General features: G+C 39.3%; 3 protein-coding genes across 5 annotated transcripts in view; 2 read left to right on the forward strand and 1 right to left on the reverse strand.

The window, feature by feature from the left end:
- Positions 1-1972, forward strand: part of LOC138006254 (peroxisome proliferator-activated receptor gamma coactivator-related protein 1-like) — a 13972-nt gene extending 12000 nt beyond the window's left edge. For both annotated transcript variants that reach the window (XM_068852477.1, XM_068852476.1), the window contains exon 9: positions 648-1972. In XM_068852477.1, the coding sequence (XP_068708578.1) occupies positions 648-784 (137 nt within the window). In that variant the 3' untranslated portion in view covers positions 785-1972. The remainder of the gene's footprint in view (positions 1-647) is intronic.
- Positions 1973-6638: 4666 nt separating this feature from the next.
- LOC138004941 (serine/threonine-protein kinase pim-1-like) lies at positions 6639-11139 on the forward strand. Its single transcript, XM_068851236.1, has 9 exons — positions 6639-6794; positions 6898-6935; positions 7044-7137; positions 7585-7717; positions 7866-7957; positions 8359-8406; positions 8504-8864; positions 10211-10387; positions 10905-11139. Exons 1-9 carry the CDS (start codon positions 6639-6641, stop codon positions 11003-11005), a joined length of 1200 nt encoding a protein of 399 aa, XP_068707337.1. The 3' UTR covers positions 11006-11139.
- An 892-nt stretch (positions 11140-12031) lies between these two features.
- LOC138006262 (exocyst complex component 4-like) overlaps positions 12032-15936 on the reverse strand; it is a 31609-nt gene continuing 27704 nt past the window's right edge. For both annotated transcript variants that reach the window (XM_068852488.1, XM_068852487.1), the window contains 4 exons: positions 15141-15259; positions 13367-13462; positions 12687-12798; positions 12032-12380 (listed from right to left, as the gene is read on the reverse strand). In XM_068852488.1, the coding sequence (XP_068708589.1) occupies positions 12228-12380; positions 12687-12798; positions 13367-13462; positions 15141-15259 (480 nt within the window). In that variant the 3' untranslated portion in view covers positions 12032-12227. The remainder of the gene's footprint in view (positions 12381-12686; positions 12799-13366; positions 13463-15140; positions 15260-15936) is intronic.

Raw genomic sequence — 15936 nt, forward strand, 5'->3', positions numbered from 1 at the left:
TCTCATGATATTCAGTAAGGTTAGGGTTATGATTACATGATCAATCTCTCTTGGCCCTGGAGGGGTGGAAAAGTTCTTTTCATAATGTAGCTCTTCTAGCCTAGAACTATGAAATGAAAAATGCTGAAAAATATTTTGTTCCAAAATGAGAGCTGCTAAGTCTAATTTGTGGTAATTATAAGAGCACGAACACACGACTGCCATTGTGAAAGTTAGTGGTTCACATATTGTCTATTGTTCTTAAAGATGTACACTGAACTCACCTGCCCTAATAATATAAGGTCAACATTTGATGGCATCCACCAATCCCTTCTTGACAACTCGGGGCAATTTACGCAGTGTAATATCTCCTACCCTTGTGAGAATGATGCATAAGCAATGAAATATCACCTTCAGAGAAAAAGCTAAAATTAAAACAGGATTAGACTATCAGTCCAGAAAGAAAGAAAATTTTGTTGTTTACAGTAGTTCTGTGGTATTTAGGTCTAAGTGTTGATTCTTCCCGTAATCATTCATTTAAGTTAGGTCCATGTTGTGGATTGTGTTTTGAGGGGTGCCCATTGACAATATTCTACCAAATCATGTTATTTTGGAAGTTAATAACAAATTGCGTAGTTACATGAATAATTTTATTATTTTATTTGAAGACTCCAATATCAGTCACCTTGAGGAAGGAGAAGTCAGCAGGCCACCATCCTCTGATGAGATGGATTTTGATGCATTATTGAGACTCTCACAAAACAGTATAAAAAAGAGAAGAGAATCATCATACAAAGGAAGATAAACCAAAAATAATAAAATTGTAAAGATTTGATGTTAGAAAAGGGTTGAGGCTTACAAACATATTATGCAGAATTTAGGGTCAAAATCGATTTTTGAAATCGGTTTGTATGTTTACACTCAAGCAGTAACTGTTATTTTAATAGTTTTGATGTAACAAATTTACATGGTATAAACTGTAGAGAAAAATTATTGTTCAAAACAACTTCATAAAGTTTCGTCACAACTTTTTCTATTGTGGTGCAATAATAGTGATTTCCCTTGTAGTCTAAGCCTATACGTCTTCCATATGTGTTCCTTATTGTAAAGATTGATTACCAATTATATATGCATGGGGAAGGCTATATATCCCTTTTGATTTTCTCAATTGGAGATTGAATCTGAAGTTTTGAAACACGTTGATCTTGCTTTTGACAAATAAGTATGGGTAATCAAATGGTGATGCATGAAATTTGAAATTAGGGAATAATTTCACGCGCGTTTTGTCCACTTTCCGGAGCCTTTAGGCGAGGCAAATTATTTGATTTTGGACAAAACGCAAGTGAAATTATTCCCTAATTTCGCTGGTATACCATTTGATTAGCTATTAATAACATGGTGACAAATTACTCCTTAAATTTTCAAACCTGGATGCCATTTTAGCACTATATGAAAAGTTGCCATGGCAACAATGTAATTTCACATGTGAAATTATAAATTAAACCCTGAAATTTCGCGCCAAAATTAAGGAGTAATTTGTCACCCAACTAAGTATTTGTTTAGTAAAATTAATTCAAGCAATTTATAATCTTTAGGCTTGAAATTTTACTGCACAGCATTACGTAAAATTGCCTTCCGCAGTAGTTTTGTTCAAATATAATTTGTAGTGGAGCTACAAGGAAGTGTGTAGGTAATTTTCTGGCAATTTTGCTTATTGAAGTTGTTTTTTGGGAAACTCAAGTCAATTTTACTATTTTTGACATTCTGAAAATTTGGTGAAGAAATGAATTAAAAAGTCGTTCAAACAGAACGGACTTGAGGCAATTTTGAAGGCACATGCACGTTACATGTAAACTGCTCTTTATATTATGAGGAGCAAGAACGTAATTAATTAGAGTAACATGAGATTTCAAATTCAATGTTAATGGAAAGAAGGCTCGTTTTGAAGCATCTAGGAGCAAAGTAAACTGAATAAAGAAATTATTTGTGTAGATTTAGTGATGTTTGCCAAAGTAATTTTGAGATTTCTAAGCGGTCAAACGCAGACTGCAGACCGGGGGTAAAATGCAGACTGAGGTTATAATTTAACTGAAAAAGCCCAAACCCATTAGAAATGCTAACAGTTAAGCTTAAATATTGTTTTGGACCTAATTAGGCCTAAGGTTAGCATTTCTAAGGGGTTTGGGCTTTTTCAACAGTTACGTTATAACCTCAGTCTGCCTTTTACCCCTAGTCTGCAGTCTGCGTTTTACACTGACCGGATTTCTAAGCGAAAGAGTATCGCAATTCGTGAAAATCCTGGTTAATCATTCCCACGGTCTTAAATTGAGTGCCGTCTTCATACTTTATACGATTATAGTTTCACCAACTGGGATGACCCTTCGCATAAAAAATCGTTTCGTATCTGCAGGTCTAATGTAATCTCTCCCAAGCTGGTTCCCAGAGTCTCTCTTCTCTCCCTCCATTTCTCCATTGACGGGGTTGTTCTGACGAGAATAGCCTGTTCCAGGCTCCCAGATAGTCGGGAAAACGAAAACAACTGCGTGGGAAAAGCGAGTGGAGGTTGGGTCGAGGCGCAAGCTTTTTTTTCTGTTTCCCTACTATCTGGGAGCCTGGAACAGGCTATGATGAGAATGGCGTTTTGTGCCTGGCAAGAATTCCCGTCAGCGTTTGGAGCAGACTTCCACAATTAAATAACAACGGGATTCGCTCTGGACACAATGGGCGCAAATACATAAATGAACATATGCTTGAAACGATTTTGAGAGATTTCCATACTGATTCTTCAGTGTTGCACACAATGACCGGAAAGTATTTTATTAAGTTAAGCGGAAGGTAGTTATCTCAAAATCCATCATTGTTAGAGCTACAATATTAAAGTGCCCCTGTGACCAAAAAATCAATTTATATTTTTCTTTGGATTTCAAAACTATGTTAACAAAACACTAAGTGACCCACGTTTTAAGCCTTGATTTCAAAAAGACACCTCTTTATTTTAACTGTAATTTTCCTATTTAATGGTCCGCCATTACTAACATTATGTTCTTGAGAGAGCTGGATCGAGGAGAAAATGACGTCAAAGGCTCACTAGTTTAAGAATGCAATACGTGTGTACGTCGCAGAATTAATATGCAGCACGGGGGTTTTGGGCTTTCAGACTTTTAAACTCACGCTTTGCATATATAATAAGCTGCGTTCACACGCTGAAATTTTAAGCTAGTGAGCCTCTGACGTCACTTTTCCCTGGATCCAACCGTCTGAGGTCCAATCGGTCAGTTTTGGACGTGAGTAATGGCGGACCGTGAAATCCAAAACTTACACTTAAAGTAAACGGCCTTTGGATAAAAATCAAAGCTCAAAATTTTGCCAGTCAGGTGTTAAGCAAACACACTTTCAAAATCTGAAGGAAAAAAGGAAGTGGTTTTTTTGATCACAGGGGCACTTTAAGCAGCAATGTATGAATTCAAATATGTTTCCTGTCGCCTTTCGACACTTGTTCTTCTGTTTCTGTCTTCAATGAGACGAGGAATAATACTGATATTCCTGGATATATGGTATATTCCTGTGAAGGTATTTCTGGTTTCTCTACTTCGTGAAAACAGTTTTCCGAAGAGAAAGGAAAATTCAAAAAAGCAGTAAACTTTTTATAAGTTGACTGGCTACTATGGTTATTGCGCATACGTTCTGCGTAGTTCGAGATACTGTGGTTTCCTATGGGTGGTGCTCTCTAACACAAGGGTATTCTTGTTCGGTTAATGGGTCTTATGCGTAATGACGTCTGATGAGTTAATTTCACCACCAAGCCTCGTTTGCACAAAATTATTCACATCATTTGGATATGCAACACTGTTCGCACGTGGGTTTTCTTTTCAAGTTTGCTCCTTTGGGATTTAGCTCATGCTAAAATTTATGTTTGATTTTCGAATTTGAAGATTAGTATGGGTAATCAAATGGTGACGCGTGAAATTAGGGAATAATTTCACGCGCGTTTTGCCAAATTCAAATAATTTCCCGAACCTTTAGGCGAGGGAAATTACTTGATTTTGGACAAAACGCAAGTGAAATTATTCCCTAATTTCACGGGTATACCATTTGATTAGCTATTAATAACATTGTGACAAATTACTCCTTAATTTTCAAACCTGGACGCCATTTTAGCACTATATGAAAAGTTGCCATGGCAACAATGTAATTTCACATGTGAAATTATAAATTAACGCTAAAATTTCGCGCCAAAATTAAGGAGTAATTTGTCACCCATGTTATTAGTGGTGAAATTAACTTGTCAGACGACATCACGGATAAGGGCTTACCTGACGTCACGGCGGCCATGTTGGTGGAAAGAACAATAGCGAAAAAGTCTTTTGGGAATTTGATTCTATTATTATGCAAAACTTGAGCTACATTTTTCTATTGTTCTGGCACCAACATGGCCGTCTTATCACGTGAGTGCAATCAAAGAATTGAGAATAACTATGCATTTTTTCAGAGATAATCAGGAGATAGGCACCGTCCTTAAGGTAATCCCTTGAAAATGACGTACTTTCCAGATTTTTGTCAAACTTGGCACAATTGATATTTATGCACAGGACATTGAACAACGCAATAAAAAGATCGGGTCACCTTGCCTGTTTTCGTGCTGCATGCCTTTAATTCTAAGTGTTTTTTGCCGAATTACTCGAGAAGCAACTGAATATTACTGAAAACTTGAGCGCACTTGTTTATCAGGGCTAACATCTTTCAGTGAAGTGATTTCAAATTGTTCGATTTTGCAAAGAAATGTAAGAAAATTGGACCGCTACAACATCGCTTCACACTCAGGCCCCGTCCACACGTATCCGGATATTTTTTTAATCCGAAACTTTTTCTTTCCGTGTAGGTCTTCCGTCCACACGTATCCGGCGAATTCACTGGCGAATCCGGGTCTTTTTGAATACGCTCTCCAGGGTGGATATTTTTTAATGAGGACACCAAATCCAGGTATATATTTTATCCGGATGACGTAACAAGATCAAGCCCAGTTCCTTCCCGTGAAATCAATTTCCAAGGTGGCTGCCGAGGGCTTCATGGCGCATGTTAACTCTGCTTTCTTGAGGAGTCCTGAGCACTAGAGTGAATCCGGATACGTGTGGACGGGCAACTTCGATTTGAACACGCCACGTGTGGATGGAAATATTTTTGAATCCGGAAAGAAAGAGTTGCGGATTCAAAAATATGCGGATACTTGTAGACGGGGCCTCAATGTCTGGGTCCAAATTAGGCTTTGGTAAATTGTGCCCGAAAAAAAAGCATATTATGCTTTTAGCAGTGCTCATATTTTTTAGAAATTATGCCAAAATTATGCTACTTTCTGAAAATTATGCTCTCTGTCACCGAAATTATGCTACTTAGATCTTGAGTAAAATAAAGATCACCAGTAGCTCAACTCTATCAATTCTGACTTTAATGAACATTCATATAGTCCACCTTCCAGTCTTACAGTCTTTAGCATCGCAAATACGCATGTGCGCACCTCAAAAAGTCAAATGATTAACAAATGCTATCAAAATCAACCGTTTCTGGGTTCTGAATCCGGGTCAGAAAGTTTTAGCCCGCATACTTGTTTTAGACGCCATCCAAGCAGATCCCTCAGTTCCGTACAAAGACAACTATGCATGTTGTTATTCTCTGCGTTATCGGTTATTGTACTGAAGCATTACGCAAGCCTGTAAATAGTCAACGAGAGCATGCTCTTGTGAATCGTCAAACGATGAGTTAAGAATAGAGAATACTCGTTCAGCGGCTGCAGACGAGGGCTGCACCAGCAGAACCTTCATAACTGCAGAAGACCAATGGGGTAGGTTACCAGATTGTTGGTCGCTGGAAGTAGTGTACTCGAGGACGACGCCATCTTTGATCTGGGGCCGGAGGGGCCAAGCCGCCGAGCCATAAGGGTGGTCGCTTGATGAGAGTCATGCACAGGGGAGCCTGGTCTGCCAGACCATATTTAGCGCATACCTCAACATTTTCCAAAACAATACAGAAATAAAACACAAACTGAATTATTCTAGAACTATGATGGGTTTTTTTTAGTTTTCAACGCATAAAAGCTCGGATTATGCTAGCAGTGCTAAACTGAAATAAAGGCTTAAAACAACGCTCGTTTTGCTAAATTATGCTTAAAATTATGCTAGCACAATCTACCAAAGCCTACTCCAAATTCAGTTTTGCGTCATTTTATATAAATACTACAACTCCTACTCTCCAACTGTTTTGCTCCTTAAAATATGTTTTTCTTGCACCTTTCACGAGGTACATAACACCATTAAAAAAGGTGGGGGCGGGGGGGGGGGTTCACCTGCTCGTTCAGGAGAAAATAGCCATTCTTTGATAGAGTTAGCTTGGTGTCTCTGAAAATCTGCCATTTTATCAATGTGCGCGAGCTAATTATGCGCGCGCCAACGACGCAAAGAAGTTGCGCAATGCAAAACCAGGGATATCAGGGCAGGCACACGCGCGTGCTGGGACCTTACTCCAAAGAGCGAGCGGAATTTCGCATGTGACGTCACAAAGGAGAACAATTTCTCCGCATTAAATGTTAGCAAAGACGGTTGAAGTTTGAAACAATTATTTACGCGAAAAAGAGGTAGGAAAAATTAGCTGCAATTAACTAATCCGTTATGTCTGAGAAAATTAAACTCAATTTGAAAAGAAAGAGACAGGCGTCAATCCAAGGTGTTGACAAACGACCTCGTTTAAAAGAAGAGCAAATTTCGTGCAACCCGACAACAGGAGATTTCCCTGGCCCATGTAAAAGCTCAAGCGCTCGGAAAAGGGTAAGTAACTGAGTAGACGAGAAAAAGTTGGGAGAAAGTGGTGCTTTCTTTAAAATCAGATCCAAACAAAGTGCTTTTTTTCTTTTCCTGATCAATTTTTCAGCCTGCCTGTTTCAGCGAAGGGCTGCCGAAAACCAAAAGGTAACGGAGGTGCAGTTTAATGTATATTTTTCCAAGTTGAAATTAAGTCAGTCTCCTTGATACAGAAGTATATGGGGACTTTAAGTATTTTTTGCTTCTCTAATTCAGGCAAAAGTTGAGACAAGTTTTTAGTGACAGCGATAAGCATCATTTGTTGCAATCAGAAAAGAGAACCAAAGAAGACTTGCGTCTGGACTCTAAAGTAAGTTCTACAGTGCAGTGTGGCTCACTGTGATCAAAATATGATTTTGACGATCTCAGAGCCTGACTGTAATATACCGTACCTCAGCGTTCCGGCCCGCTGTCTTTGGCTTACAAAATGTTACAATATACTGTTAAAAGTCTTGCGCGTGTTTTCAGTTTGTTGATTTTATTTCCCTGCGAACACATGAAAAAATGAAATGTCATGTAATCGATAAGATGACAATTGGAGATATGTAATGCTCGCAGCCTTTAATACATGTGCAAGCACGTCATAGTACTGACATACTTTGGTGAATTTGCAAAGTTTATAGAAATTCTTGAGCGTACAGATACTATGTGTACCATGTATACCATATATAGATACCATGTCTTCTAGCGTTTGTTTTCTACACAATCAGATCGTCGTCAACTTTCACGCAAAATGGTATGTTGTTTGTTCGTTTAGGTACAAGCATTTTTTGAAAGGAAAGAAGACACAAACATCAGTTATTCTCCAATCTCAAGTGCGTCAAGTGTATTGGATTCTGAAAAAAGACAAGCCGACCGCGCAGAATTTCTCAAGAAGATTAGTGCACACCGTATGTTAATTTAATTGTTAATTTATTTTATTTTATTTCACTATTAATTTAAACATTTTAATCATGAATTTAATGTGAGTATATATTATCCAGAATTTCACCAATCCAATCAATCTTTTCGTTCATTTTTGATAACTCTGAATTTCAGGTCGTCTGTCAAACTATGATCTTGGAGATGTGATTGGCTACGGTTCCTTTGGTCAAGTTGTTGCCGCTACACGCCAGAAAGACAATTTGCCGGTAAGAAAAATTAGCTAACTGGAGGCCTAACATTCTTGTATTTGCATTGAGGCATCAATTCCAGCGCCTTAGCATTATATTTTGCTTTTTAGCTTGCAAAGACCGGGGGAGGGCCCACTCAGTGTCTTTTAAGACTCCAGAGGGCGTTTATTGAAACAAAGTTCAAAACCGCGTTCCAAGACTTTACATTTTGGCAAATCCAAAAAGAGTGTTTATCTTCAAAAACGGTGTCGAAAAGGAAGAGCCAGGAGCATTTGTCAAAACGAAACTACTTGTTTCCAGATGGTTCTGGACGTAAATTGATTGTTGAAAAAGCTGGACTTCCTTTAAAGGACGGACCCTAAAAACCCTCCCTAAATTTGGGAAAGGAAGATACTGATTACTGTTTTAATCCACTCCAGGTGGCCCTTAAATTCGTCTCAAAGGAGTCTGTACGAGAGGTAAAGGAGGTGAGTAAATCATTGCAGTTTGAATCGGAAAAGAAAAGAATTTTGATTATCGAATTCACTTATGTGTTATACGTGACTGCCTCACCAAATTTCTCAGATTAACGGCAAACGAATCCCAACAGAAGCCTATCTCCAACACAAGGCCAAACATCGTTACGTGATCAGGATGTATGAGGTGTTCACAACGGAAGAATACTACGTTTACGTGATGGAGCGACCAGAAGTGTGCAAGGACATGTTTGATATTCTTCAGCAGAAGATAACTCTTTCTGAGAAAGAAGCTCGACGATACTTTTACCAGATCCTCGAGGCAAACCTTAGCTGTGAGAAGAATGGGGTGCTTCATCGAGACCTAAAACCTGAGAACATCCTTGTTGACTTGCGCAGTGATGAAGCTAAGTTGATTGATTTTGGGCTGGCATCAGAGGTTCAAAAGACACCATTTGACGGATTTCGTGGTGAGTTAGAGAGAAACAGGGGTGTCTACTTAAACGGAATTAACCATTCTCGCTAAATAATTAATACTATACACCTCACGACGTTGCGAAGTGGGCCAGTTGAATAACTCTTGCAAGGCCGACCGCAGCTGACCGCGGAATTGCTCATGGTTTTCGCAGCCTTCTTTTCAGTTGTTGGTTGACAACTCCCTATATCCTCGCTGCCCTCCTCTTATAAAATCGATCTGTCGATCTCACCAATAGATTACTTGGTTTTTGTAGAATGTAAATTAAAGATGTGCATATAGTGCTATTCAAAACCGAAAAGGTGCCGTTAAGGATTGGAATGGGTCTTTTTATGCAGGAAGGAAAAAAGCCTGCAGACAAGAGATGAGATCACTTTCACATTACATCACAAGGCCGGTCATAAAAAGGACACTCCTTTAACTCATTAATACGCTAAGCTCAATGACAAGCTATGGTAGTTACAGCCCGGAATCGACATCACTCCATGGATACATCGTGTGTTAGTTTTTCCAAAATGGATTGGAAACGAGTTGTAAGTAAAAGCAAGGAACTTGCATGCCTTGCAACCGAATATATTTCAAGACGAAAATTGGAATGGAAATTATTTTCGAGTTTTAAAAATTAAAGAATTCTTAAGGTCATTTCCCATCAGTGACGCTATATTAAGGCTATTTATTTTGATGTCCCATAAGACATCATTTGCATCCATGAGTTGACCTTAAAGCCCGCCGCACACTTGAGGAAAGAGCAGAGCAAACTGCCTCGCGAGGCGGTTTGCTCAGCCGTTTCCTCACGTGTGCGGGGAAATTGTGGTGAGAAATTCGCCTCGCGAGGCCGTGAGGATAAAATCAAACATGTTTGATATTTTTGGCCTCGCGAGACAAATTCCTCAATGTGTGCGGCCATCGTGAGAATCGAGCTGAGCTTGGTTTAATCAAGCAGCCAATAAAAATACATGGCATACTCACGTGACTCCTGCAGTTCAGGATGGCGTTGGAGGAAGAAATCCCGACGTCACTGAAGTCACGTGAGAATGCCATGTATTTTTATTGGATGCTTCATTGACCAAACTCAAATCGATTCTTACGATGGCCGCACACAATGAGGAATTTGCCTCGCGAGGCGAAAAATATCAAACATGTTTGATTTTTTCCTCACGGCCTCGCGAGGCCAATTTCTCACCAAAAGTTCCCCGCACACGGTGAGAAAACGGCTGAGCAAACCGCCTCGCGAGGCAGTTTGCTCAGCTCTTTCCTCACCGTGTGCGGCGGGCTTTAGGATCCTGTGATTCTACTCATTGTCGCATAGCAACACTCTCGAAATTATTCTTCGCATTGCAGGAACCAATCATTACACACCACCCGAGTTCTTTAGCACAGGAAAGTATGATGGTTGCCAGGGCACCGTTTGGCAACTGGGGATTCTTTTGGTGGAGATACTTTCCCCAGTCATGGCGTTCGATAAACCCGAGCATGCTTTGAAAATGGCACCTCGAATTCCCGATCATCTTTCGGCAGGTATACATGTGTTAGTTTTTCCACTTAAGCCCCAGAAGCAGAAGCACATAACCTTGCGTGTAACTTGAAACTCTTTTCCTTGGAAAAAAGCGGGGGATTTAAAACACGAATTTTATGCCCAAATATGGACAAAAATATTAGATCGAACCTGCGCGCGCGGGAAAATGCACGAGCTCTGTTCCATCCAAATAAGGAAATTTTTAAAATAAAAAAAAACCCAGCTCTGAACCAGAGTTCAACGCTTCAAGGTCATGACCCTCTGTCAAAAGTGAATCCAATTGTTAAGTCTCTAATAAAAATAAGTTTTCATTCTGGTTGAACTAAGTATCATCAAAGATAATTTCCCATGGGACTCGGACTGAAAAAACGAATGAATGCGGGAACTTTTCCACGCTTGATTTTTGTCCGCTTGTCTTGCCAAATGAAAAAAGGACGACTAACAGCTTGCTGGGTATTTTTATTTCAAATGCTTCGAAATACTGTAACTTAAATACATATGTATTTTTGTTTCCAACAGAGGCCAAGAATTTGATCTCCTCCCTTCTTAACACTGTTCCAACCAACCGCCCAACATTGGAAGAAGTTCTCCTTCATCCCTGGTTCACTACGCAAGATTAATCTCCGAACACAATGGCTACAAAATGACACTTCTTCACTTTCAACTTTATTACACAAGATCTATAACGTCTAAAATCTGCTAATCTTCTTCACTCCAGGAAGGGCTATTTTTGAAAATTTTAATTTTTAGTATTTTTAGGTATTTTTTAAGGTAGCTTTTTTAGGTGTTTTTAAATTTACTTCAGCCCCATCAGGAGTGAATGGCAGATTTAGCAAGAGACAGATACAGCGACTAAGCCAGTCACCTGGAAATATAAAACCTACTCTATAATGAAGCTTAAAGGCCTTGTGGTCTGCTGGTTAGCAATAGTTTTATTTTGTAAGCCATAAAGCATCGGTATTAGGATTCTACTCTTCAGTCACGTTCAGTGGCCTTAGAAGTGGCCAACAGGCAGCCAACGACAGCAAAACAATGCATATCCATGCTAGGCAACGCCGAGAGGGGTGAACACAACAACAACTTGTTAACATTCACAATTACCCTAACATAACCAGTAGAAAGGAAAAAAGGTTCGGGCTATATGTCAAAGAAAGGCGGTTCACAATACTCAAAAAATTACCAACAAAGGGAGGGCTCGGGAGGGCTTGAAAGCTCAGAGCTTAAAAATGCCATTAAGTGTCGTTTTCATGCATGAAGTTCTCTCCATTAGATACTGTGTGCCAACCACGGGAATGTTGAACAAATTGTATAAGGTGTAATTACTTTTTTGTTTTATTAAAATGGAAATTTTGTTCGTGTAAGCCACGTTACTGTCTTGAGCCTTTTGACTGCAAACTTAGCGGGATGTTTTTGGGACATAATAAGAATATTTACAGTACCCTTTTAATCATAAATTTCAAATTTTACTTAGAAGAATTACATATACATTGCGTTGCATCAAAGAGTAGGTAGTCATTTTTTGTAATTCTTGGTTTTCACATGACGTCACAGCCATGTTTGTGCCCGTTAACAAAGAAACGGCGGCCATATTTGTGTCCCGATCCAATCCTCTGGGAATTGAACTCTACTATTATGCAAACGTTATCTTTTGTTTTCGTTGAAAAACATGGTGTTGATCACGTGAGTGAAAACCAACAATACGAAGAACAGCTTTGAAAAACCGCGCCCGTGTGATTCCTGTGAGTTCCTTTTGCTCAAGAATGCAAATGCCACTTCAAGATACGTTATATACCACGGGCAAAAAACCACTTTGAAAAATTAGTTATTCGAAACGTGCAAGAATTATTTCTTAAAAATATCTTTGAGTTTTTGTAGTCGTCGCTCATGCGCGCTGTTATCCCTGATTGTTTGACTACGCGACTGCAGCGACAAGAGGTCAGCATACTCCTTCTGATTGAACTTTGCGCCTTGTTCAACAATGGACGTCAAAATCTCCTGCACACACAAAAAAAGGGAGGATAAGCGCAGGATGAAAGGAAGTCACTACAAAAAGGGCGAAATTGCGCTTGAATTGCTTTAACATTTACGGAAACCTTGATGAGCCGAAAGACGACAACTGGTTCAGGGATTTCGAAAGCACACGAAACAAGGAAAAGCTCTACGCCTTCTTAATTGGCGAAGGAAGTTATAGCGCTTTTGCTAGGGTAAAATTGAGAATGCCGCAGAAGGTATTACACACTAAAACGTACGGCCAAAAGAGGCCAAATTCATGGCGTCCTACGTAAAGTGCACAGTACTTACATCCGGGTTCGAGTAAAGCAATTCGTAATACTGTCGAGCTCGATCCAGATCTCCCTCGCGTGACATGGTTATGTTTGTAAGGTTTTGTTGAATTGCAAAAATGTTACGACACCTGAAAAAGTACCATCATAACAACATAAGAGAAAAGCGTAAACAGCAGCAGTAGTCAAGGAAAGCTATGAAGGAAGGCAAAACCGTCCAATTAAACGATACGCAATGCTAAGACTTACAAGACAGTTAAAATTTCCGTTTGACCATGCGCATTCAGTATAAAGCGAGTTCTCAGTACATGTATTCTTTTTTTTGTCAAATCCCATAATACAACTTGTTTACTCCTTAGAATTTTGCATAGTTATTGTTTTCGATTTCTCTGGGGACAGCTTTAAGTCCCCGGAGAAATTGCAAACAATGATTATGCATAATTTTGGGGGTTAACAAGATGCATTATGGGATTTGAGAAAATAGTGAATGAACATTTTTGGTCGCATGGTAGCTCTCATGACCTCTCATCGAGTCCTGAGTTCTCTAATAATTCAAACAATGTAGTATTTTTCACGGCAGCGAAAGCTGGAAAAGGGAGAAAACGTCAAGACGGCAAATCCTGCTTTCTCTGGAATGAAACAATTCAGTTTATAATCCTTTTCTTTCTGGCTAAGATGTGAGACTAGGAAATTAATTACATTTTCTTGATGCCGTTTGGATTTATTCTCTTTATCTCGGAGACGTTTGAGACAAGAATGGACGATACAAGAAAACCAACTCCTTCAAACAGGTATCTGTGAAATAAACAAAAACAAAATAATGTTAGTCTTGATCAGTAAATAGCGCCATGCGCACTCGAACCGTTAAGGACGGTGCCTACTATTGTTATTGCGCATACGTTCTGCGCATCTCCAGATACTCGGATTTCCTATCGGTGATGCTTACTAATGTAGGGATATTTTTGCGCGCTTTAAAACTATGCAGAGAAAGTAGATCTTAAAAAGTACTCTTGATATCCAAAAAGAAAATTGAGGGTAACCATGCATTCTTTAAGAGATAATTGAGCTTCAATTTGAGAAAGAACGCCATACATTGCTTTGTATTTTAGAGCTTTATACAAATATTGTTCATCAATTATCTTTGAAAAATGCGTAGTTACCCCCAATTTTCTTTTTGGATTTCAATAACACTTGGGAAGATCTACCTTTCCTTCATAATCATAAATCGGGGCAAATTTTGTTCAAGGAAGACAAGGTTGTTGGGGGCGAGTTCGAAATAATAGGGAGCTTAAGCAACGACAACGGCGACGGCAACGAGAACATCACAAATTTGCATATTTAGAGGGTAAAAACAATAGCTTTGCACGCCCTGCACGTGCGTTTTTCACTTTTGTCCATTTCGTTGCCGTCGACAGCAAAACAACAACGTGAAATAGCCAAGTTTTTGGTTTTATGAAGAACGTCAGCACTTGAGGATAAATTTTCATTTTCTCTCCTAAAATTGAGTGCCGTTCCGACTGGTGTCATCTTTGAGGAATTACCACACCCTTGTCATATTAAAAACGTTGAAATAGTCAGGAAGCGATTAAAATAACGCAAATTTATATTTTGAGATGACGTTGTCGTTGCCGTCGCCGTTGTCGTTGCTTAAGCTCCCTAATGAAGCAAAGGAACACTTCAAGCAGAACAATGGCCTTCATCAGCGCATAAACGTTACCGCAATACTGTTGGTCGAATTCGTTGAATGGCGATTTTGGACACGCCGAGGAAAAGGGAGCAACGTTGACTCAAAGTCATCCATCTTGCGGGTAGACTTAACGTTTCAATATGAATGCGAACGTCACCCAGAAACGAAACATGAGTTGCCAAACTCTCCAAAATGCCAGCCACAAATGGGAAACTTAGAGGACTCCGGACAGCGGTGTGAATAAATATGTCATGTGAAATTTCAAAAACATTCGACATTGTTCTAGTTTATTTAACTTTTACAAAACTAGTCGAAATAGTACGAGCTTCATTTGGTGGAAACGTGTTAAAAAGCGTGAGAGGATTGAAACTGAAGGAAATCAAAAATGCCGTCGGTCGGAGGCTCACGTTTTTCGTAGAACATGAGATTTGGTCGTTTCGCAGATTTGCAGAGAACGGGAAATTTAAAGTACAAAAGTTCAAAACGCACCTACAAAGTCATATTTGCTCATTAACCGCTGTTGTTTCGTGTCAATAGCAATGTTGTCGTCGTAGATCTTTAGGTCCCTAATATTGGAAACTTTCTTTCCTCGTGTAGCAAATACACTGAGGACGTAATGACATGTTGTTGAATATCACGACATCTGATATGAATGGGTTTTTTTTACCAGCTGGTCATTGAGAACATCACCAGGAGGCCCATCACAGAATCCAATCGCCTACTAACTTATTGCTACTAATAGGACACGGTTTGCGCCAACAACTTGGCTCCACTGAATTTTGGTACCTGAACTTGTAATGTCCCATGCATGCTGTGGCTATCTCCTCAAAGGAAGACAAACTTTTGTTCAGATTGTTCACATTTGGGTCAGGATCCATAGCATTGGAATTGCAAATATAACTTGACTAAGGAGACAAAATCAAAACTATGAGATACTACAAAAAACATTACATTTTTTAGAAAGCAAAACTCAGAACAATATTTATCGTGCACGAAGGCATAAATAGTCTGCTAGAGAGAGAATTGCGCGAGAACGTTCGAGCTAGCCCCAATCCCTTATGACCGCCATCAATTCAGTTTATTTATGCAGAGACTATGGTAGCCCGCTGGTAGTGCACTAGGCATCGCCATTCTTGGCGGGCTAATTGGACCACGATTCAATATTCCTAATTCTTTCTAAAAAACCGTAACACTTAACAACTGATCACAGAACAGAAAATAAATTGAAATTAATTACAGAAACAAAAGCCTGATACACAAGGGGACAAAGGTTGGAGAAAATGTTTAAAAAAGAGTCAAATACTTGGAAGGATCAATGTAGCGCAAGTCAACAACATTCATCTCCTCAGTGCCCAAAATCTTTAATGAGAAGTAAGTCATTCAATTTGCGTTTGAAAGGTAATGTCCCATAACCTGGCGAAGTTCAGAGCAGATACCATTCCATATTTTTGTAACCAATTCCAGATAATACATATAATAAATAGTTGGTTTGTTCTCTACATTTTCACATGGAAGAACCCGCTTTTTTAAGGTTTGATCAGTGAGTGGTAAATTTTAAAAGCTGTAGTAGACGGCATCAAGT

Source organism: Montipora foliosa, chromosome 6 (genome assembly GCF_036669935.1).
Source record: "Montipora foliosa isolate CH-2021 chromosome 6, ASM3666993v2, whole genome shotgun sequence".
NCBI classification, from domain to species: Eukaryota; Metazoa; Cnidaria; class Anthozoa; order Scleractinia; family Acroporidae; genus Montipora; species Montipora foliosa.

Excerpts from the sequence above, each read along its gene's own strand:
- LOC138004941 (XM_068851236.1), top strand. The coding sequence starts at position 6,639 with ATGTCTGAGAAAATTAAACTCAATTTGAAAAGAAAGAGACAGGCGTCA. Across the intron at positions 7,958-8,358 it reads GCCAGAAAGACAATTTGCCG|GTGGCCCTTAAATTCGTCTC; the intron begins GTAAGAAAAATT and ends AATCCACTCCAG. Across the intron at positions 10,388-10,904 it reads TCCCGATCATCTTTCGGCAG|AGGCCAAGAATTTGATCTCC; the intron begins GTATACATGTGT and ends TGTTTCCAACAG.